Source organism: Coccinella septempunctata, chromosome 6, assembly GCF_907165205.1.
Source record: "Coccinella septempunctata chromosome 6, icCocSept1.1, whole genome shotgun sequence".
In the NCBI taxonomy this organism is placed as follows: Eukaryota; Metazoa; Arthropoda; class Insecta; order Coleoptera; family Coccinellidae; genus Coccinella; species Coccinella septempunctata.
This window is the reverse complement of record NC_058194.1, coordinates 6,736,158-6,762,340: the sequence shown is the minus strand read 5'-3', so window position 1 is coordinate 6,762,340 and position 26,183 is coordinate 6,736,158. Positions and strand designations below refer to the sequence as shown.

General features: G+C 34.3%; 1 protein-coding gene across 1 annotated transcript in view; it reads left to right on the top strand.

The window, feature by feature from the left end:
• Nucleotides 1-26,183, top strand: part of LOC123316069 (mannosyl-oligosaccharide glucosidase) — a 137,846-nt gene that overhangs the window by 48,002 nt on the left and 63,661 nt on the right. Inside the window, exons 4-5 of the mRNA XM_044901997.1 lie at nucleotides 17,405-17,556; nucleotides 17,605-17,795. Coding sequence (XP_044757932.1) covers nucleotides 17,405-17,556; nucleotides 17,605-17,795 — 343 coding nt within the window. The remainder of the gene's footprint in view (nucleotides 1-17,404; nucleotides 17,557-17,604; nucleotides 17,796-26,183) is intronic.

Sequence of the window (26,183 nt, the reverse complement as noted above, 5' to 3'; positions counted from 1 at the left end):
ACCAATCTTGGCTCTCTCGAATGGAATTATGACTGTTTATATTTCATCGTGTGTATCTATGCATCCGTTGAACTTCTTTCATCTCAAGCTAAATATTCAGATGTTAATGGTGATGAATATTCAAGGACAACGAGCCATTCCGAAAATTTTCATTTCAGAATCAAGAGAAAAAATGCTACAAATTTTACAATATCACAGAAATGAACAACGTCGGCTAAACCGAATGTTGGACATTGTTGTGTTATTTCAAATGGAACGCTCTATATTTTTTTCTTAAATCGGATTGCTCAATGATTTTGAGGAATCTTTTGCTCAGAAACATCTGTTTTATTATCGATTATGTTTAATTATTGGATTTTCCCGAAAATTTGAATAGCTTGTACCATCTCTCTGGTTAAAAATAATGGAACTAACAATCTGCACTCAACTAGTAGAATACCTTGTAAAAGAAAAGATCCTTTTACCCACACAACATGGTTATGTAAGAGGTAGATCAACTCAGACAGCAGTGTTTGAGTTCATTTCAGGAAACCTTAATGCCTTGGAGGATTCTAATAAACAGTGGGTCTAATGCTGGATCTATCAAAGGCATTCGATACTCTGTCCCACGACCTTATTCTCCATAAACTTTCTGCATATGGCATAAACAAGCTAGACTGGTTTCAATCATATTTAGCAAACCGCAGGCAGAGAGTGGTGATCTCTCAGAACGGAAAAACAACAGTTTCGGAAGAAGAACTCACAGAGTTCCGCAGGATAGCATATTGGGCCCTATCATTTTCATCATTTTTCTAAATGACCTAAGTACCATATTCGATGAAACCATGGTTAGGACAGTGAATTATGCAGATGACACAAACTTCACTGTATTGGCCAAGCACGATTTAGAGTTGAGTTTACCATTTCATACTCAACTCTAACTCTAAATCGTGCTAGCCAGTGGTTTGAAGCAAACGGTTTGTGCATGAATTCTGAAAAAACAAGTGCCATCCTATTCAGGACAGCTCATTCCGGTCCCCAAGTGCCTACCAGCATTTCACTGTCTAACTCCACATTAGAACTGACTAAATCTTGTCGCTTCCTAGGCCTCACTATTGAGGTAACCCTTGATTGGGGAGAGCACATTTCCAACCTTTGCAATCAACTGAGTACCATCTGCTACACTTTGGGAGTCCTCAATAAATATCTGGACATAACCTCACTAAGAACAATATACCAGGCAGTGTTCAGGTATGGCATCATGTTCTATGGTAGTTCATACAACCTACATAGAGTGCTGAAAATGAAGAACAGAGCCTCCAGAATGATCTGGAGGATGAGGAGGACGGAATCATGCAGGGGAGTCTTCAGAAGGAATGGTCTTTTGACTGCTCCTGCTGTACACATCCAAGAAAGCCTGATATTTACATTCAATAACTAGCACTACTTCGAAGAGAAAACAGTAAGTAATTACAATACTAACGAGGACAACTGCACTAAAATATCCAAGACACATATTAAGCTTCACTGAAAAGGGACCTGAATATAGATATATTCGTTATTACAATAAGATGTAAGACAACTAAGAGGAGAATGGACTCTACAACAGTTCAAGAAATTCATCTTCAAACTCCTACTTGAAATCGAACCCTACAGTGTGGAAGACTTTATGGAACACAGACTATAAAGCAGAAAATGACCCTGTTTCACTTCAAGTGTTCAATGTCATGTGTACACTTTACCTGAAATAAAGCACATTATTTATTTATTTATTTAAATTTTTTAGTGATGTATCATAAAGAAAATTACAAATTATATCGAAACAAGTAAGATTTCATGAAGAATTATCCAAAACAGATTTGCATTTTTCGATAGATCATACAGGATGTAAGGGAAAAAATGAACAAAATCGAAGTCTTTTGAAGGCCTCGAGTCAACTTATTTTGAAATTGCAACCATATTTTTGTCAAGACATGATGAATCTACAAAATGAAGGTAATAATATAGATACATACTTGGATACATATGATTGATTGGTAATTCTCAAAAGCTATGATGAACAGCGGACACTATGATGGACGCATGATGAAAGGAGAAAGACTAAAGTTAATTTAAGTATTTTCGCATGAAGTTTTATTATTCAAAATGAATGATGATTCTTATAATTAACAAATCAGGTGCAATTAAAATTTTTGTTTTGGTATTCGAAAATAACACATATTGATTAAACTTCTACTATCCAAAATGAATAGGTACATAGATAAAATGTATCTATATACAGGATATCTGTAAACAAATGCGAAGGACTAAGGGAGATGATTCCTTAATGAAAATAAGCGGGGCTAGTTCCTATAAATTTTTTTCCAAATAGACAGCTCTTCCAAGATGCAGCCTTGGAAGGCGATGACGAGTCTACAGTTTTTAATTTTATTTTTACAGGTTCTGAAAAACACTGAGTCATAAAACTATACATATTATGAAGCACTGAGTAGATTGGTACCACTTTCAACTACGGCAAGCTCGCAGTTTAGGCGGTAACTTGCTACCGGTTTTTTTAATGTGTCTCTCCCTTAAATTCAAAAATTTCTGTGAAAATGTTGAAATTTGAGTTATTATGCTATTGTCATAGAAGTATACGAAACTATAATATCAGGTCGGGGGATCCAAGATTTCGGGCCGATTCACATGAAAAAAAAACATAAAATGAATTTCGTGAATATCGAGGCTGAAAACCACTATTCTCCGCTATAAAAATTTAATATTATTCCAATAATATACCGAGTTAATTAATGCTACGTTGCTATTACTATAAGGCCCGGTTGTTCAGTTCAGGATAAGGCCGAGATTTAAGATGATCCTAGATTAACCTGACAACTGAACTGAAATGTCAAAATCAATTTAGTTAGGATAAACTTTAATCCCGAACTGAACAACTGGGCCTATTCATGTAGAGTTTCGGATTTTGCGAGAATCTACTGCTTTTTCTTCAAAACAACAACTGCGCTGAAGGAAATGTGATTAACTGTTAGCTATATCATTTACATCATTATTTGCCGAACTTCAAAGTTCTGAATGAATTAAAATCTAAACTTGAAAATATACGAGATAATTTTCGCAAGAATTTCAATGAAATCTGAAAATTTTCATCATTCTGGAGCATTCTGGACATCAATAATTCTCGAATCATCCATGGAATAAATTTAATTTTATCCAATATAACACGCAAAACGTGTTATTCGAACTGGGCATCTTGAGCAATTCGTTCCTAAAAAGCCCGAATCAGGTAGAAAATTTTGAACCCTTCATATCAGCGTTAACACGTGTTTTGCAGTAAACAGATACCGATTTCGTTTTCAACGGGCCATGTAACTAGGCTCGGCGTTGGGTGAAAGGATGAACGGTTCTTACAGCAAGAAGAATTTGAATTTTCATATGACGGTGAGGGCATTTGTTTTAAAATTTTCAGAGTACAAGAAGTATACTGGGTGTTTCACGAGTAAACAGACAAATGAAAACCGTGAATAGAGGGCATTGAGCTGAGTTCAGAATCATACCATATACAGGGTGTTCCAAAACTAGTGAATCAAACGTCACACCACGATAGAGTAAACCAAATATATTCTAATGACACCAAAATTAGTTCGACGAAAATGTACCGTTTCCAAAATAATCAGAATTTCATTAAAATACATAAAGTTGCCGATTTTCGAACTATTTTTCTTAATAACAGGGCCAGTTTGTGAAAAAGGATATAGATTTTAAATTATATTGAAGTAATATTATTGTTTCATCTCCCCTAATTGAAATTATTTTAAGTAGTTAATCGATAACCATAACCTAAGTAAATGTAAATTAAAACAATTGTTTTTTCTACATGATTTTTAATACTCAGAATAAGCAGGGGTGATAATATGGGAGAAAAACGCTATCCTTAATAACAAATTGGCCTTGTGACTGAAAAAATAGTTCGAAAATCGGCAACTTTAGGTTAGGTTTTTTTAGAAACGGTACATTTTCGCTCAACTAATGTTGGTGTCATTCGATAGTATTTGATCTACTCTATCGTGGTGTGACGTTTGATTCAATAGTTTTGGGGCACCCTATATATAGGTTTCTTCGGGGTTTTTTGAAATTTCTCGAATTTCCGTTTGGCTATAACTCCTGAAATTCTGATCAAGTCGACTGAAAATTTATATTTAGCCTTGAGTTGTTAATTTCATTGAAACAGAGCATTAAAATTCGACAAAAATCTGGACCGGGCTCAGTGAGGCTTTACTTAACTTCAAACTCATAAAAACACCATGTATGTAATTGTTTAATCATAATTTCAACTTTTTTGTTATCTGCATTATTATTGTCTCGAAATGAATTGATTTTTGGGTTGCGACACCTGTTGATAATGTTTTAGAAATAATTGTTTTGGTCAGACGCCTCTAAGGAATAGAGCACTTCATGAAAATGTATTTAGAAATCCTTAATTGATTTTTTTTCAAAGAATATTTTGTTGAATGTGTTCAACAATTATACCATATTCGGTTTTCAAAATACTCTTACACAAGGATAAAATGTTTCAAAATTGATAATATCCAAATATGGATGGAAAAACTACGCTATCTTGAAACTAAAATTTAAAACTTGATATTCAGAATGGATCTATTTTTCTATGGACAACTAGTTGTGTGAATAAAAACAAAGAAAGAAATCGCGGGGTGTTAGATCTGGAGATCTAGCAGTCCAATATTGGGGTCCTACCCTTCTAATAAAATGACCTGAAATACTGATAAATACTTTTGCTGGTGCATGAATATCATCAATGTTTCAATAACAAATTGTAATAAGACCAGAACAATCCATAGATTTCCATAGATCCAATAATGACTATAACGGAATCAGTGAAGAATTCGAAAGTGCATTTATCATACTTATTCGAAGTGCCAATCATTACCTTCACTAAGAAAAAAAAAAGTGGTGAAAATCAGTTCGGAAAATTACTTCAGTTCCACGTTGTCCATAAAAAGCGATTCATTCGGAAGATATCGAATTATAATTATTATTTTCATGATCATGATAGCGTAGTTTTTTATTTCTATTTTTGTTCATTATCAATAATAAAGCTTATTATCACTGTTAATGACTTATCTGAATGACCAGATATGCTATAAATATCAAAAACAAATGCAAGACATATATTGAGAACGAAAAAATTCAGTTGAACATTTCCAATTCCATTTTTAGATTTCCTCAGTTGATTGGCGATCATATTCATCCTATTAATTAATGTGAAGTAAAAGTCAATATGCAGCGCTGTTTTTTCCAGACATTTCACGATCAAACAATTATTCATTAGAAATAATCTGAAAAGGCATACCAAAGTTTCAATGATTTTGAGAAAATCAATGAAGATACCTGAAAAATTCAAAATTATGACGAGAAAAACTACAAACAGAGTGTTTTGCATGAGTTTAAATTTGAATATATCCTCAATGAGTCCGGTCCTGTGTTCGTCAACTTTTAATGTTCTGTTTTATTGAAACTTAGAAGTTTAAGCGGATAATGAATTTTTAGGCGAATCCAACTAAAATATTTGGAGTTATAGCCGAACAAAAATTAGGGAAATTTGAATAAACTCCTCTCTATCTAATCGGAAACGGAATGCCTAAGACACACATATGAGGTGTTTTTGAACTAAGCTCAATGCCCTCTATTCACGGTTTTCGTTTGTCCGTTTACTTGTGAAACACCCTGTGTACTGAAAAATTTCAAAAGACTCCTCGAGCAATTAAGAAATGCCATTAAATCAAGGAGTTTCTTTTGAACCGCTATGATGAAAAACGTCAATATCCAGTTATTATTATTATTTGGGGTGATTCATCGAAAATCCCCAATATCTCGAAAACCAAGGCACTTTTGCCAAACGTAAAATATATTTATTTGAACCGCCATAGAGTACTCTACCCGCAGGCTCCATATTATCCATTCATTACGCCACACCCTGTATAATTATTATTATTATATCAATGTATTGAAAATAAGCAGACATGAATACTAGGCAGTTGTTTTGTTTGAAGGTGAAGCTCCTGTTGCTTCAAACTTCTTTTAATTATTTTGACTACCATTCACGCAAGATGATTTTTGTTGAGGAATTCAACATTCTCGTAATTATCCGTTCATTTCTTCGAGAGATACCCATTCCCTACCACCTATGAGTATTCAATTCAATGCTAACACTGCATCAAATGCATTTCATCTTCGGGTTGATTTTTTTGAATTCTACAACTGATGTAACGTCTTCAGCCTTCAGCCAAAGAAAATAAACAACAGTAACTCTCCTCAAGCTACTGATTACTTCTATTTTCCATGTAAATAAATAGATTTGGTATGTCTCCAATCAGTTTGTATAAAATGTCAATTATGTTCGTTACATATTGTCGACGCAATATTTTCCGAAGTGATTTGACATTGTGATGAAATACGTAATTACTGAGAGTCTCACGTAGAACGGACTACGTAGCACTGATTTAAAACTCAAAAATGTTTTGACAAGCGTCTTAACCCAACATTTTCGTACCATACAGAGTGGAAGGTATTCAGTTTCCATGGCCAATCCTGTGCTAAAATGAAAGTGAATGAAGTATAGAAGCTGAAAGTAAAACGTTTATCTTTTGTTGATTCATTTGGGAAAAACATTTCAATGGAGTTCCTCATGTCGTGAATATAATGCCCAAAATTTAGATGACTATTTCATACCAGAACAAATTCGGTAAAATTGTCTTTGGAATTAATCTTATATGTAACGAAAAATTTCATTGTCATGTATCATTCATTTTAGGACCTATACGGTATTAAACTCCCCTATCGGACGAAGTATCGTAGACATAGCATATTTATTCAAAACTGTTGATATTCATGAAGAAAAGATAATAATTTCTGTCCAAATTCATTTACTCCGAATCCTTATCAATCAATTATTAGCGTATAAAGTTTATTAATATCAGTATCGTTCTCGAACTATTTACAGGTTTCAGTATGTGTGAATGAATCGGAAGAGCAGCTGTATTCTGTACATGAGTAGAATTCAAGCTGCCCTACTTTCTGTCCTCCTGAAATCTGGCAACGTTGCGGGAGGTGAGAGCGTACTACTAATAAGAAATATATGCGGAGGTAGTAAGGTCTGATTCGTTTAAAGAAAAATTTTTCAATGAAAATCTTTTCCCCTCTTCAGGTACCCCTGTTATTTACCTTCCCCTCTACATATATAAGCAGAAATTATTCCAATTAAAAAACTCCTTCACCCGGAGGTCAGGTCGCCCAATGAACTTAACGGAGGTAACAACGAACTACGGGTTCATATATATATATATATATATATATATATATATATATATATATATATATATATATATATATATATATATATATATATATATATATATATATATATATATATATATATATATATATATATATATATATATATATATATGTAACCAAGTTGTTAATGTTTTCGATCTTTTTTTTTCCTTACCCTTCTTTAATGTTTGCTTGCTTTAGTAGTTTGTTCGTATACAAAACTTTCTTTCCTTCCCAATTGTTCTGATATTTTCTTGTTGATTTGTAATGCTACCTTCTTTAAATAACGTCTTAATGTGTACCATCTATTGTAGAGCCCTGAAGACGATTTTAAATAAATCGAAACGTCGGCATTTTGTTAAATTGAGTCTCTTTAACCCAGACCAACAAGGACCCTCTCAACAGTTTCAAATTAAAATAAGGTCTTTAAAATAACGTCAAATTATTAATCGAGGGAATACACCAAGGACTCGAGGATGGATGATACCATTAGTTTCTTTGACCATATGAAAGAAACCTACGGAAATGATGTTGTCACGGATCTGAAAGCTTTTCTTAGTTTCAATAAAAAGTTGGCACACTATGAAAATCACAAGAAGTTTCTGTTGACATGCAAGAACCAACTTATTTTCCCGAATCATATATTAAAAATTCCAAAGTGTACCCTAGCCATCATGACAGATTCGGAAAGCCCTTTCAAGAACAAATGTTCCAGAATGATTGACGAATTCAGGAGGAAACTTTTGAGTTTAGAGGTAAGTTATTCACATTGGAAGGTTGGTCTCCTTAAAAAACGTCTTACAACCGTTAAAACAAGGCTACTCGAATCTTTACCGGCAGAGATATATGATCGTTTCAACAACTACCAAACTTTGTTTTACAAAAAAGAATTTTCTACTGTTAAGAATCGACAAAAACGTGAACTCATAAATTTAAAACTGTCTCAACTTCCTAATGACAAGGTAGATGATATTGGAAAACCTGACATAAATACAGGGTGGATCAGAAACCTCTGTTCAATATCTTTTGAGTCTTGGTGAGAAATTAAACTTACCTTATAATAAATATAAACCACCCCCATTACAACAACTGTTGATTGATACATAATTTTGTTTAAGTTGTAGGACAAGCGAGCTAGACACTACGGAAAAACGTAATAAATTCATTAATATCACCACGAATTATCTCAACAACTTACTAGTTAATCATAATTTTTCTAAGAAAACTAGACCTTCCCGGTTTTTCAATAAGTGCATAATAGAAACTAGGCAATTTTTTGCGAGAACACAGTGAGTTGTTAATCCTCAAGGCCGATAAAGGTAATATAACAGTTATTATGCCTGTGGATCTATATAATGAAAAGGCTCAGACTCAACTCAATGAACAAGATACATATAAGAAATTACCGAAATACCCAACCACCAGCATACAAAACAAGCTAAACAAACTTGTTACACTCCTACATAAACGAGGGCACATCGATGACGCAACGCTAAAGTTTTTGAAATGTAACAACGGTACTTGCCCCAAACCTTATTTCTTACCTAAGGTTCACAAAACCGACTGTCCCTTACGACCAATAGTAAGTTACGTGGGTTCTCCCCTTTATAATTTGAGCAAATTTTTGGCAGAACTTTTGATTAATGTGTTTGAGAAGGATGAAAAGTACGTTAAGGATTCTTTTCAGTTTGTTGAGGACTTGGCCAATGTCAGCATTCCGGAGAACTTTATTTTAGTCTCATTAGATGTCTCTTCATTGTTCACTAACATCCCGATTGAACTTGCGGTTGAATTAGTTAGGAGGCACTGGTCTAAAGTCGAACCACACACTCGTTTGACAATGGATGATTTCGTGCAATTATTCGAATTTTGCGTTGACAACAGTTATTTCGTTTTCAACGATCAGTTCTTTTGCCAGGTTTTTGGGCTTGGCATGGGTAACTGTTTGGCGCCCATTGTATCAGACATAGTCATGTCAGATTTACAGAATTCCGCTTTATCTGCATTACCTTTCAGAGTACCGATTTATAAAAGGTACGTTGATGACATTTTCACCTCAATACCTTCAGACGGTGTTGGTGTCATTCTTGATGCCTTCAATTCCTTCCATCCACGTTTACAGTTTACTTTGGAGACAGAAAGGAATAATTCATTGCCTTTTCTTGATGTTCGTGTCCTCAGGTCATCGGGTTGTTTAAGAACTGATTGGTACCATAAACCAACCTTCTCTGAGAGATTTTTGAATTTCAACTCTCAGCATCCTTTCACTCATAAGATTAATCTCATAGAAAATCTGAAGTTTAGAGCTACTCATTTAGCCAGCACAGAGTTTCACGTTGATAATATGAACAAAATTAAAAGTTTTTTGATTAAGAATAATTATCCGGTATCATTGATTCGAGGAATTCTAAACAAAAATGATTCAACACACCTAAAACCACTACTAACCACAGCTAAAAGATATTTTAAGATTCCCCATATACAGGGTTTATCTGAAAGGGTGAGTCAACTCTTAAGAGATCAAATAGTTGAAATTGCCTTCAAACCAGCCAATACCGTCTGGGGATTTTATTCCAAGTTGAAGTCGAAAACTGCTCTTGACTTAAGATCTGGTGTTATCTATAGTATCCCTTGCAGAGAGTGTAACAAAGTATATATAGGACAAACTAACAGGTATCTGAGAACTAGATTTACTGAACACAAAAGAGATTGTGTCAATATACACAATCCAGCTAAAATGAAAGATAACAACACTGCATTAGCTGAACATTCTTTCAATGAATTACACTCGTTCGATTTCGATAGTGTTAGGATACTTGATTGCCAAACTAATTTAAGTAAAAGGTTGTTTTGTGAAATGCTGGAAATAAAAAAAGAAGTAAATTCTCTCAATAAGAGAAGTGACATTGAGAATTTGAACACGGCCTATTTCAATATAATCCAAAGAATAAGAATTCTCACATCTTAACGTAACATTAGTCATGTTCGTGTGTCTACATATTGTTTCCTTCCCTTCTTGACAGATGATTATTCACGTTGAATATATTTCATTTTCATTTCTGATTCGAGTCAAATCCCGTAGTATGCCTGTCATCATAACATCCCTCAATTATTTATTACTGAAGACAATAGAGACCAACTGACAATGTGAGTAGCTTCAATTTATTTCATTGAAGGGTCAATAATGAATACTCTTTTTATATTTATATATATATATATATATATATATATATATATATATATATATATATATATATATAGATTTGTTCGACCGCATATACAGACCCAAAACGGTATACTCGACCGACTTTTCAGTCCAAAAGTGACGTTGTCAGACCCGGCTCCGGGTCTGGTAACGTTCGACCATAGAATCGTTATAAGGGGGGTTAGGGGATGCTAGGGGTGAATTTTCAGGTGGGTCTGAAAAGTCGGTTATACTCGTTATTATATACAGAAAACTTCAGGGTTTGGCCAGTGCGAGGGCGCTTCGAGCGACATGAACTTGATGTATATAATCCGCATAGTTGACCGACGCATCTAGTCCGAAAATTTGGCAACGCTGCAGTTGAAGAGCTTGAGAATTTGTTTTGTCATCTTTTCGATTTATACACCTCAAATGTACTATAAGAAAACTTATACGATCCCGGTATGATGAACAGTCGTCATGAGAAATATTCAATGACGAGATTTTGAATTGAATTGAAGTGGTGTTATTGGATTCTGTTCGTATACGAACTATAATAGCACACGTATGGAAACTTATACAAGCCCGATTAAGTGAAGTGAGTCGACCTAATTTCAGGAGCACTGGCACGTTTATGCACAAAAATTGTATTTTCACCTCACCCTACTCGACCCTCTGTCGTGTTTACGAATTTGAGAATTTCCGGAACATCATTGTAGTTATGTTTGGTTGACTTGACAGGAGCTCTTTTCCAGAAGATCAATATACAAAAGCAATGGAGATTTTTTACTCATACCGCAGTGATAAAAAGGTTTTTTTTCAGTATGAAGTCCTTATATTCTTGAACAACTATTCTTGAAAACTCTATCTCTGGTATTCTTCAGCAACTTCATTTTTGTTTGAATCATAGAGATGAAATATTGGAAATTACTCGAGTATCCCGAACTAACAATTGGAAATTTTCAGTTCAGGAGGTGGAAGGGTATTCCTCAGTCAAACTTTCAATTTAATCATTTATAAAAATACACATAAAAATCATTATCAATTCACAGGACTTTCAGTTACACGATTGGTTTTCGCCTATAGGTACAAGTTAATTTACAGAGTGATGTGATACCTAATATAAGTTCAATATAGATATTTGAATTAGCTTGAGCTGAAATGAACAGATGATATAAAATACCAAAATAAATAAAAACACCTAAAAACTGTCTCTCACCAATTTATTCTACAAGAACTACCGGTTTCGGGATGACTAATCGCATCCCATCTTCAGGTTCCAACACCAGAAACGCTGTAATGAGCCTCTGGACTTTAAAAACCTACTGGGATGTCAATAATTCTGGAAAAGACCATAGTGATTTTTCAAATTTTGACATTTAAATTGACATTTTCTGGAACTCATCTATGTCTTGAAATTTTTACTTCTCGTAACTAGTAAATTATTTCGCAACTGTTGCGATAAACTGAAATTAAATACCTTCAGTGACGACTGAGACGATTTAAAAGGAATCTACGAGGAACGTTTGACTATTGACGGCAGAGGGTAGAGTAGGGTAAAGTTAAAATTTTTTTTTGGCGAAGATCCTGACTTCATCGGACGTTTATAGTTTTTCGGACGTGTGATAATCTAGTTTGCATACGAAAAGAATTCAATAACACCACTCAGATTCTATTCAAAATATTGTGATAACTTTTTCTTTCAAGGTGTTCCAGACATAAAAATCCAAAAGCGTAAGGTCGGGGCTTCTTGTTGGCCATCTTACCGGACTGTACCTTCCAATCCATTGCACCCCAAAATATTCATTTCCGTACATTCCGGCTATTATGAGCTGGGCAGCCATTTATTTGAAACCAGACATTTTCTCCAATATGTCTGTCAAGATGCTTTGGATCAATCGGATCGGGAAATATTACTCGTCCGAAAAGTTCACCTCTCATGACTGCCAACCACACGTTGACCCTCAACCCATGTATGGAAAAGAGAAAACTCTCATGCGACCATGGTTTCTCATTTTCAACATGAGTTGAGGGTCAACGTAAGATGGCCACAAAGAGGCTCCGACCTTACGCCTTTGGATTTTTATGCCTGGAACACCTTGAAAGGAAAAGTTTATTGAATTAGCGTTCAGACTCGAGAGGTCCTGATCGAAAGAATAACATTGTGTTATGCTGAAATGCGTCAGAAACTTCGCAGGGTTGCAGATTCACTACAAAAACGGTGTATAAAATGTATTGAACAAGGCGGTGGCATTTCGAGCAATTATTACGAGTATAAGTACTAGTAGTAATTTGTTTTCTTTACATGTTTTCATAAAATCTATATCATTAAAATTTAGTTTATTCATTTGAGTTATATTTATAGGAATGAATTAGATTTTTCTGTTTTTTATTTCAATTTGGAAAATACATTAGAGGAGGAATTCTGGGCTTGGCACGGACTTCTTGGAAAGTGAAACAATTATTTTCAATTCGACATACAGGATGATATGATGAAACTGAACACGTTGAATTAGGTGTGATGAGTCTGGCTCTGGAATATTAAAATAATTCATATTTCGCTCTCTAGATCTCAATTTTTGTGAACAGTGTTTCAATAAATTTTGTTGATTTTTGTCTCATTTTTATGATAGTTGGAATACTTGCACGAATTCCAGGAACCCCCTTAAAGATTTCAGAAGGAAGCTAAAAATTAATTTTTCATATTTTATTACAATCATTTTATGTATACAGCCTCTCAAGGTTATGTTATTAATGGATCAAAATTTGGGAAGAATCTGTTAAAAAAAAGATTTGCTTCATGAGAATATTGAGACAATACTTCTTTCTCAACAAACTCACACATATATGAATTTCTACCGTAACACCTACTTTTTCGCGTCATGTTATGCATCGAAATTGTCGGCTCCAGTCCCGTCAGACTGGCAACAGCGCCGGGATCATGAACGTTGGCCATATTTACCGCTGAAGTATATGTGGGATTGTAAAGTTGGTGCAATGTCTCGGGTTTGGAAAATATTATCGATTATGCTACTTTTTTAAATGAAGGAATTCTTTTCCCCTCTAAGTGTGCCTAAGGAGTTATAATTCTCATTAACGTTATTTCATCATATATACTCGAAGAAAACATTCGGATCATGTGGGTCTCAGGTCGCCTTAGAAACGTATCGGGACTGGAAACGTCTATTGGACAAATATATATATATATATATATATATATATATATATATGTAACCAAGTTGTTAATGTTTTCGATCTTTTTTTTTTCCTTACCCTTCTTTAATGTTTGCTTGCTTTAGTAGTTTGTTCGTATACAAAACTTTTTATATATGTTTCCTTCCCAATTGTTCTGATATTTTCTTGTTGATTTGTAATGCTACCTTCTTTAAATAATGTCTTAATGTGTACCATCTATTGTAGAGCCCTGAAGACGATTTTAAATAAATCGAAACGTCGGCATTTTGTTGAATTGAGTCTCTTTAACCCAGACCAACAAGGACCCTCTCAACAGTTTCGAGTCAATATTTATGGGGGTGATTTTTGGGCCCATTTTAAGAAGAAAACTTCATATGGACATATGTCCTAAACGTCTTACTTTTTGAGATACAGGGTGGTATTATTTAGACAGTTAGTGGCACGCCACTGACATGAGCAGATTTGATCACTTGAATTTTTTTAGTCCGACTTACGGGTTTCACCTAAAAAATAAAATTTACTGTCTCTGCTTGGTGATTTTGTCATATGTATGTATTAAGGATATTGTTATAATCATGTAAAGAAACGGTTTTTATTTTTTTAAGCGGAAACCGTGAATCGGATTAAAAAAAGTCAAGTGATCAATTTTGGTAAAAAATGATTGGGAATTTCAAAAATAATGTTTATTTCATTGAAAATCTGTGGCGTGCCATCAATGTCTGCCAAAATAGGTAGGTCAAATTACGTACGAACGCCACTGGTCGAAATTAAAAAAAAAGTGATACATAAAAAAAAGCCTCTTGATTCATAGTATATATGTATGACAAATTTCATTGAAATATTTGAAGTGGTATTGTAGATATTGATAAAAAATGATCCATTTTTGAAAACTTTACCACCCTGTATCTCAAAAGATAAGACGTTTAGGATATATATTCATATGAAGTTTTTTTCCTAAAATGGGCCCAAAAATCACCTCCATAAATATTGACATTCAATTAGAAAACACCCTGTATAATTTAAAAAAAACGGTCCTTAAACCCACCTCGGTGTAACCCTCACCGGTTATCTTGGGATCTTCGTAAGAATGAGTGCTTTCAATTCTGACGCGGAAGAAAGATCAGTCAGAAAAGTTCTTCTCCAGTTCAATGAGCTCCCGCGAATGTCAAAGTGTTCCAATCTCAGTGATAGATTGTGGGGAACCATGTCGAATACACGGGAGAAATCCAGGTATATTACATCGGTACTCAACCCTTAATACTGGTTCGAATCTTGGATCGAATCATCATCGCTAGAGAAAGTTGGTTAAGGTGGGGCGGCATGGTAGTAATCCATGCTGTTACTAAGGCAAAATCAGAAAGTTGATGGTGAATAATTCTCTGTAGAATTTATATGATATAGTGGGCACTGAAACTCTGCGACGCTAATTCAATTTAATTCATCGCCCTTCTCGACTATAGATGTGTTCTATCATTGATCTCCCGGAAATATGGAAATAGTGAATAAGGAGCATAATGAAGAGCTGGTTTTTTTTTTGGTGAGCCGTTCGCGTTAAGAAAAAATAAGTCATACTGATTCGGAAATCGTACCCATGGTGGACCTCTTCGATAAGTGGCTCAGATAGCAGACCAATAGTCTTATCGGGTTCATCTACAAAAGTAGATGCGAATGTCTCGGACAAAATATGGGCAGTCCCAATCTATGAGGTAGTAACTTACTATGCCAGCGGAATTTTGTACTGAGGGGGCAACACATCTTTCAAAATCCAATGATAATAAGTTCGAATATGTTCGGTTGATGTCGTAATCTTCATCAGCACGAAACTGTAAAAAACTGCCAAAGTGATTCTCTACGGCGTATCATCTTCAATATGCGGTCAGCAATCCACGGTTTAGCCAGATTCTGTTTTCAGTAGTACACTCAAGCAAGGAACCCTGAAGAATTATCGAAATTTAAGTGTGATATTCACTGATGATGCCGCCTCCGCAAGGGAATCCTCAGCTCAGACAGGTTAATCTGTTATTATTCGTTAATTTTTGAGTTCAAAATTGCGAGTTGAAAAAGTATGTCCTCCTACCTCTTTTCCATACGCATCGTGACACTGCTCAAATTATCAAACTTTCCCATGATCAAAACGAACTGCCGCATAAGAGTACCATTATCCAGGTATTCTAGGTTATCATTAACGAGCAGAGATGCAGAAGAAGAAATTGGATGCTGCGATCAGTTACTGCTGAAGTTGCTGCGTAGTAAACGCTCTGTTGATGTACCTGCAGGGCAGTTCCATTTCTCGCGTTCAGCGTGAAAAGGCTTGTTGTATTTGGAAATCGGCAAAGATTCGAGTTGCAAAATAAGACTGCAGCGATATACGAAACTATAGTCTGGCTTTGGCTATTGTTTTCATAATCTTGAAAGCTAATCGTATTATAATGGTTTTTTGCTTGTTTAGTTTGGAAGCGTGTTTTGTTGTTTAAATAGATTAAAAGTGAATATAAGGACTTCTTTCTCAGTGTATTATCATTCGTATCTAGGTGGTAGGTATCGGCAGGTGCTTCGGTTTGTTAAAACAGTGAAAGTAATCCTAGGTTGTAACAGTGTTAAAATTGTATATGTTTACCAATTATTTTAATTAAAAAAAACACTCAAATATGACAAAGCGTGCAAAAGTAAAGACTACAAGTTTGAGTTTTAGGTAAGGATACAGCCTCACAGAAATTCTTTGCTTTGTCATATTCGGGTTACTCTGGCTGCCACGAGAGTGTGTATCGCTATTTGCAACGCGAATAGCCGATTGGAACAGAATGGACAAGGTTCGATAAAAAAAAAAACGTGAGCAATAAAATGAAATTATTTTCTGAAAAAGATATTCTCCATTCTTGCAAACTGTCACACAAGTGGGTGTTCACTGACGAGAATTCGAATTCAATGTTTTTGAATGGAAATTTGGAATAGGAAACCAATTCTTGCTGTTATGGAAAGATCGAGCTTTCGTGATGTAAGAAAAAATTTCTTACAGCTGTTTAGCGCCTCTGAAAATTCAGATACAAAATTTGGAGCGCCCTTCTGGCCCTCTCCTTCCCGCATATTATGATTTGAAGCCACAGTTCAACCAATTGGCATGCTTTTTCGAAAGTTGGATACTTTCAAAACTATTACGCTAGTGGAAGATAATCCTTTAACCTTCCATTGCATAAAACGAAGTTGTTTGGAAACTCGCCAAATCATATAGGAATAATATAACTTTCTGCACCAGGATTTAAAATTGATCACTGATCTGAAATGATTCAAGAATTCTTTGAATTTTTGCTAGAGGAAACTTTCACTCCATCGACGAGTCTTTAACTCATTTAATCAACTTGTTTGTCCATTGTACGATTTCAAAGTTTTTGTATCATCTACATAAAACGTAGGATAATGAGGGAACAGTTTGAAACACGTGTCCACGGTTAGTATTTCTCCTAGGGTTATGTTCGTTAAAATTCTTCTATCTATCATCTAGTTATTTATATTTTATTTCGGAATTTATATCTACATTACTTAATGAAAATTTCTGTAATTATACTTATTTCTATATATACAATATCATAGGGCTCGTATAGTTTTATACCACAACGATTTTTATAAGAAAAGAAGGAAATTTTTTTGAACCATTTCCCAAGAATAGTCCGAAATAATATGTTTTTTTCCATATTACAGGTCTCGTTGATAGTGAATCTTTTCTTATAACAAGAACTCCTGGCCTCCATTTATTGAGAGAAGTGACTATATCTTCGCTACGTTTAGTACAATATAGAAAAGATTCAAAAAAGAGGGTAATGCTGGCAGGAAATTTGTTGAAAGATGAAGAAGTGAGTATACTTCATTAGTTATTCAGAGACTACACGTAAAAAATTTAGAAAAACCCTAACTTTGTAGCTACCCAAATAACGGGAATAGTTCCTTTCACATTGGATGTTGTATTTGAATCAGGAAGTTTCGGGATTCGAGAAAGAACATTGAGCGGAAACACATACACAAATCTTCTGAACAAATATCAAATGACATTTGAGGAGAAGTTTGAGGAAATATTCAACTTGAGAAAAAAAGGGTAATTAGGAGCAAATAATTCTTGAGAAATAATAACATCTCTAATTATAGCCGGTTCACACGGCCATACAGTTTTAACGTATTCAACAAAACAAAAAATTTTAAAAATAACAATAAAAAGAATCTGGACTCCAAATATCTTTCTTAAATTTCTTGTTACATTGCCGACGTTTCGAAACTCATCTAGTTTCTCAAGGCTGAAATCTTATATATAAACAATCAATTTATAGTCATCAACACGTTAAAAAAGGGAGGAAACCAATATTGTCCTCATAACTTTATAATTCAACCGATATTTTCATTCCATGAGCGGCCATGATGGGTGTGAAATAATATTTATTTATTATGATGTTGATCGAAATTGTCGACAAACCATGCAAAATATTGTTCCTTCAGATACTGTCTGTTTTTTTTTTGAAAAACTGTTCACCGTAGGTTTTATGATGGTTATAAAATATAAAAAATTTAAGAAAAAATTAGAATTTTGAACACCTCTATAAATTATAAGCGAATAAATCAATAATAGAACGTTAATATACTGGATGATATCTTGTTTCATCACGAAGAACACACATCAGAGTCACTACAACTAATTTAATACTGGACTGTGTTAGACTCAGAACAATACTCCCAACTATCCTTTTCATTTCAAAATATTGGAGTAGAATTATATATATGGTGTTTCATTGGTAAACGGGAATACTTAACAGGTATATAGGTGGCACCGAGGTGGTTCTGGAGATACTACATTTATTGGCTCTTGCTGTTTTAGTAGCCGAGATATGGGATGTTTTATGAATTTTGCTCGTTTCTTCCTGAGGCCATATCAGATGAACCACTTGGAATATTTTTTTCATCTTTTGCAAAAGTTTTTCTTATTCGAAGCTCAAATGTATCATGCAATAACCGCGAGGAAAATCCAGGTCTAGGTTAACAGAAAATTATGAATCCTCGAAACAACACCCTGCAAATCGAAATTTTGAAAATCTGTTTTATTATTCGAAAAGACCACAAAAAACTCAACTTTTTGAAATTACATAAAACTATGTTTTTATTTTCGCAACGCCGTTGTCAATGATACGATAAAGCTTTGAATGTAACTCGATATTTAGCGATTTAACACCGTCTCGGACATTGAGGATGACTCGGCTATCGCCTCGTCACCTAGCAATGTCCTCGACCATTATAAATCGCATAATAATCTCGTTATATAAACAGCTATAACATTACTTAGTTATTACTTATTACATTGGTTTTCCTTTTTATAGGTTCAGGCCATTTCAGTTTGTATTTTTAAGTTACTCTCTTGTCATTTACAGATAAAAAAAAGTCTTGGTATGTACAGGGTATCCCAAATTGTTTGATTTTGGCTGTTTCTGGTACTTCTAGACTAGATAGGTAAAAACGTTGAAAGGAGGGCTCGATTTCATGAAAAGTCCATAACTGAAAACCGTTTCACGATATCTTCATCTGTTCAAATGACCTAATTTTGATATTTTGTCGATTTCCAAAATGTGCTGTAACGTCTTCATTTACGAAAATATCTGAAAAGTATCAGTAAAAACTTTCTACAGACACTTTTCCATTGGGAATACCATATTCAACTTTTTTTTATTTCTTGTACTAACGGTGGAAAAAAAGCTTCGTTGTTTTAATTAAAATGCATTCTTTTTCTTGGCCTCATATCAAAAAAAAATTATCTTTTCAAAAATATATATACGTCGATATATTACTTTTTTACTAAAGGTAAAATCACCATTTTAGTAAAATTTTTATATCGATAAAATTCTATGAAACCATTGACCTCAAAATTGTCCACTCTCAATAAATCTCCATCTCTATGATAGGAATTGAAACTTTCCGTTCATATAATTCCATTTGTTAGCTGAATACCTATAACTTCAATAAAATCATGTAATTCATTTTACACTCAATTGGAATGAATATATCGAACAGAATTTCTATGATAAATTTTAATATAACTTATAGAAAGTACTCAAAGTGCAGTGGCGGACCGACGATTTCCGGAGCCCTACGCTTGAAAACTTTCGGGGCCCCCCTCTACTTTTTCAATTTCTTTCAAAACAATTTTTTAATGACAATTCGAATTTTTCAGCACAAACATAAATTTTATTGATAAAACAGAGTACATCAAATATAACAAGTGAATAATTGGAATAAAAACAAAAGTAGACAACTTTACCAGAGCAAATACGGTACAAAATACAAATTCACGATATTCCTTTCAAAAAAGAAAACAAACATGAACATAGAATTGAAAAATAAAAATAAAATATAACATGAAAAGCTGAAAAACTAATCGATTGTACTTTTTCTTCTTATTTTCAAATCTGCGAATTCTTTTATTGCAGCATCATACTCCATACTCTTCGTTAAATCACTTTCAATTGAAAGTACATAATCCTAACCACTGCAATCTTTTTTCCTTCATAATAGTTCTATATTTATTCTTTATAATAGATAATTTGGAGAATTTCAGAGCTATGTATAAATTCGAGAAAACTTCAATCATTCCTTTATCATGAATTAGTTTGTTCGTGCTGAGGTCAACTTGGGATGAACACTCATGTTTATTATGGTGGGGCACATGGTAGTGATGACAGGTGTGTGGTCGGATGACAGATCGTAGTTGAATTCTATAGAACAAGTTTGGGTTGGAATGTTGTTCAATATGAAGAAATCGAGTAAATCAGGTAATTTCCCAGGGTCGGTTGGCCAGTAAGTTGGTTCCCCAGTGCTTAGGTGACAGTAGTTAGCATCCGTCATATAGCTCGGAGTAGATTGCGTCCTTTTGTGGTGATGAGCCTGGAACCCCAATGGGTGTGTTTAGCGTTCCAATCGCCTCCCACGATGAATTTATTTCCTAGGGTGTTGAAGAACTGGTTATACAAGTCTGTAGAGATGTTGTGTCGTGGTGGGGAGTATAAAGCGGAGATGTTGAGCTTTCCTATGTTGGAGTTTATTTGAATTGTCGTAGCCTGAATTTCTCTGGTTTGGAACTTGTCTAGTTCATGATGTGGGATTGTGTTCCGGATGATAACTGCAGACCCGCCGTGTCCTCTACCGTCGGGATGGGTGGTGTGATACAAGGTGAAGTATGGTATAGAAATGGTTTTCAATTCGGTAAAATGAGTTTCTGAAACTAGTAGTACATCCACCTTATTAATGTCTAGGAAGGTAATCACCTCCTGTCTATGGTTTGCTAGACCATATGCATTCCATGTTGCAATTCTCAATATTTTAGTATCCATTTTTAATTTATCTTTTGAATGACAGATTGAAGCAGATTCAAAATCATGCTGTTTTGATTAATCACTTGGGAAAACATGTTCTTGAATTCTTCTAGGAACTTCACGAGTTGTGAACCTATTTCCTGTGTTTGTTTTTCATTTGTGTAGGTGTGCTTGTTTTGTGTCGCCTGTGCATAAGTTTGGTAGTTTTTATTTTGCTGTTCGTTGATGTTTGAGGGATTAGTTATTCTGTTTGACCTGTGTCTTGAGTTTCGTTTTTGGATAAGGTCTTTATGGACAGAGCAACCTCTGTAGTTTGCCGGATGGTCACCATCGCATAGCGCACATTTTGCTGGAGTATTTCTTGGTTTCTGGCATTCTTTAGTGTTATGTTGATCACCACACTTCACACAGTTGTATGGTTTGAAACAGTAAGTCTTTGAGTGTCCATATTCCTGACAGCGGGTACATTGCACTATATCCCTTTTTTCCTTGGGGGTTCCACTGTAATTTTAGTGTTACTAATGAACTCTTGGTCGAATATTTTCTTATTGTTAGGTTGGGGTTGAAGAAATGAATCAAATTCTGAAATTAACCCGATAATTCCCATGAAATTGTCATTGTTCGGTGAGCCCCATTTTTATTCATGCCCTCTTAATGCCAAGCCTCTCTGGCACAAAAATTTTAAAACTGCTACAACCCTTTGCAATACTTTGTAGAAGTAGACTACTTCCTGTTTGGTTTGCTGCTCTATTTGTTGGTCAATGGTGTTCTTATTTTCCTTTCTAGCAAACCATGTCAACATTAACTGCTTGTGATTTTTACTTTCATGGTGCATATCCAATAATCGTGTAATGTTGGACCAATCATTTACTCCGGTTTTATACTTCGATTCTACCGAGGACAACAATTTACGAGCAATGCAATAAATCCTTCCACTACTTAGTGAATAGCAAAGCCAATCCCTTTTTATCTTTTGACAATTTTTAAGGGTCCTCATGAAAAAGGAATTATTGAAACATCGTTTTTGCTTCCCGAATAACATTTCAGATCGAGGATACCTGTTATCATGGTTACAATTTTGAAAATATGAAAAATCTTTATGTAGACACATTCTCAAAATTTTATTTTCATTAGTGGCAATAGATTGTGGCCAAAAGGCTAAATCCTGATACCTATCAGTAGTGTTATCAAATTCTAATTTCTGAATTATTTCCCCGCTACACTCCGAATTTTTTACAACCTCCGTGTCAGTCTGAATGATAGAATGGCTTACTTCATCAATAGTTTTTTCCCCTACAGTCTCAGTAGAGAAGCTCATAGATTCGTTATTTCTTTCCTGTAAACCCTGCGTTCTATTTTCTTCCGCAGGTCGTTGTGAAGAACTAGGTTCACAAAGTTCGTCGACATTTTGTATGGTTTGGGGAACAATTTTTTCTTGATTTTCAATAAGCCCTTTAGATTCATTTGGTGCAAAAAATTCGGTCAGTTTTGCATGCTTAGTTTTTTGCTGCTCTTTACTTTCCTTTAGCTTTCGTTTTTGGTAACCGCTCAGGTAACGTCGGTCAGACATGGTTTCGCATGAATATTGCAGATGCAACTGTTTACTGTGGAGATATAGAAATAATATCTATTGGTAAATATACACAATTAATTGGAATTATTTGTGCTATTCCTAATTTAATATTCAAATCAAATCAAATATTCGTGAAAATTCGGCCAAAAATTAGTTTCTCGTATGTACACACTATAAAAAAGTTGGAATATCGAAAAATGTAATGCTGAAAACACCCCAAAACTCGGTTTGGAATACTTGTTTCTTTATACCTAATAATAAAATATGTTGTATGTAGTAAAAATTAATAGAAAGATTTTACGAAATTTTTCCCACTACAAGAAATCAATTCCCTGATTGAAGAATGAAAAATTATTTTTTAAATATCAGAGAAACCTGGTATTAAAACAAAAAACAATATGGAAGAATGGGATTTTCAAAATATGAAACTGAAGCAATAAAACATACTTTACCTTAAGAACTATGTTTCGAATTAGAAGTCCAAAGATGAATAATAAGTGTTCATTAACACAAACACTGCATAGTTCTTCACAATAATATCTTATAATGCGAAAAGAACGAATACGGAATGCCATCAACACCATTACTATTTTAATCTTCCTTAGGGTTTTGAATATGACCACAGCCTTCTTCCTTTAGAAGGAAGTGTCTGATATGACTAATGTTTAGAACTAAGAAATGCCAAACAAGTGTCTTGCACTTGCACTCCTCACTCGGGTTGCATGTACCTAAAGGTACAGGAGTTCAAAGGGACGCCGCAAACTTTATTGCCACCATTACTGCAATTTATTGTAGGCGAATAGGAATAATGAGTGTGCGGAACCTTTGCCCTGATATTCTAATGTTATTTTTACTAGCAGCTGAATTTTGCTTTAGGTCTGGTTGCGTTTCGTGCGACTATGACAATTTACGTTATTCTGAAGAGGCAGAAATATTTTTTTGATTTCACTTGCAGGACGAATTTTTCTTCTGAAGAAATGTTGATACGATCGGGGGCCCCTGTGAATCTCGGGGCCCTACGCTTGAGCGTACTAAGCGTACCGCAAGGTCAGCCACTGTCAAAGTGAGTTCCATTATTCTGTAAACAAATTCTACTTATTTTTCTAACATAATTCACTGAATTCAACAGCATAACTGGGGAAATGTCTCTGATGGCGTTCCTGACTCTCTGCTCTAAATCAGCCCTATTCATGACTGGAGTCTTGAAAATTTCATTTTTAACATATCCCCACACAAAGAAATCTAAGGGATTAAGGTCTGGTGATCTTGCTGGTCAGGCAATAGGACCATGAGTTCCCATCCACTGATTCTCGAATAAACTATTCAATTTGATTTTAGTTCGTTGCGAATTATGGGCAGGTGCGCCATCCTGTTGATAAGAAAGCAACCTCGATTTACTGGGAGGAATATTGTCAATATAATCCTCAACAAAATTCTCTGAAATATTCAACTAAGCCCGTGTATCCAAATTTTCTTCATATATTTTATGTCTCAGAGATCTTCCGTTCACAATTGAAAGTCATACATTGAATCCAAACCGTCCTTGCCTGTTTATTTGTCTACAAGTATTTTCATTTTGGTTTGATCAATAGTATCTATCGATCCTCACTTCATCTATCCATATAACTTTAAACTTATATGAACGGAAAGTTTCAATTCGTATCATAGAGATGGAGATTTATTGGTCAATGGTTTCATAGAATTCTGTCAAAACTGCAAATTTCACTAAAAAGGTAATTTTGCCTTGAGTAAGGAAGTGATATATCGGCATATACATATATATATATATTTGAAAAGCTTTTTTTTGGATGATATGGGACCAAAAAAAGAATGGATTCATATTTGAAATAATGAAGTTGTTTTTTTTCCAAACTAAGTGCAAGAGATGAAAAGAAAAAAGGTTGAATATGGTATCGTATTTCTAATAAAAAAGTGCAAACAGTTTCAACTGTTTTCAGATATTTTCGAAAATAAAGATGTTACGGCACGTTTCCGAAATCGACAAAATATTAAAATATCAAAATCTTCAAGACAAATGAAGGTATAGTGAAACGGTAGCATTTCGTTCATTATTCTTCTACTATGATTCTCCTTCCAATCCAAAATTTTTACCGATTCAAAACTGAACTTATGGCACTCAGTGTGAGTATGATTTGTAAGAGCTGTCTTTTGTACTTTGTTCAAATTTTTAGTGTGTAATTCAGCTACTCACACTGAGGTCCATAATTTCAGTTTTGAATCGGTAAAAATTTTGTATAGAAGAAGAATAATATGGAGGGTAGCCTCTATAAAGAATAATTAGCGGAATGCTACATATAAATCTCAACAACACTGTGAATTTCAGGGAAAATGTACAGAACTTGAGTGTTATACATGAAAATATATTTTGACATCTGAATTAACTTATCTGCCTTCACTTTATCATATTATACAGGGTGAGTCGGGAGGAACGGACCAAACTCCAGGTGTGTATTATACACGTAAAAATAGTTTCAAAAAACCCATAACCTGACGAATGAAATGTGCGGAAGCTCCATGGTGCTGATAATACATTTGCATTCTGATGTCTAATAATGCTTTCAACTCATTTCGCAAGAAAAATAAGTAGTTCTCTCCTGTAAGACGATTTTCTAAAATATGCGGGTCTATTAAATAACCATCGACCGTAGCACACCACACGTTAATCGAAAACTTGTGCTGGAAATTAGTTTCGACTGTTGCGTGTGGATTTTCGTTTGACCATACATGAGAGTTGTGAGTATTATTGCGTCAAATACACTGACACTAACAAATGTCAGAACAACAAAACGGACCAAACAATCGATAACTACAGCATTCGCGATAAGAAGGGGTAAACTATTCAAAACATTTCAATTACGCTATATTATGAAAACAAATCGTATAAAAACATATGGATTTTTTGAAATTATTTTCACGTTTATAATACACACCTGGAGTTTGGTCCGTTTCTCCCGACTTACCCTGTATACTCCACTCCAATATTTTGAAATGAAAATGATAGTAGGAGTACCACTGGGTAAAATAGTTCTGAGTCAAACACAGTCCAGTATTGAATAAGTTATAGAGACTCTGTTGGGTGTTCGACAAAATTATGTATTTTTCATTTAGATAATTTTTAACACAATACATATAACCATAAATTGTGATGTTATATAGATTCAATTTTGAAAAAGAAAATGTTTAAATAGTTTATGTATTTTAATATTAGGTATTGTTGCTTAGATAATTTCCTGTGTTGAGTTTGTTTGACGTAATCATGACAGTGATTTGAAGATGTCGCTCTCCTGGTTTGTTGTTGTTTTTGGTAGATGGAGGTGGGATCCCGGTATTGTTCTTCGTGATAAAACAAGATCACCAAATCATTAAGAATATTATATCTATATTAATAAAAGAGGATCTATGGTTTACTTCAAAATGCTTTATTGTTCAAACGATCGCACCAAATTGGACAATTCTTTTTTTGTTGTGTTTATTATTGTTAGGGCAAGGTTTATATAACAAAATATTCCCAAAAAAATTGTACAGAACAGAAAAAAAGGCA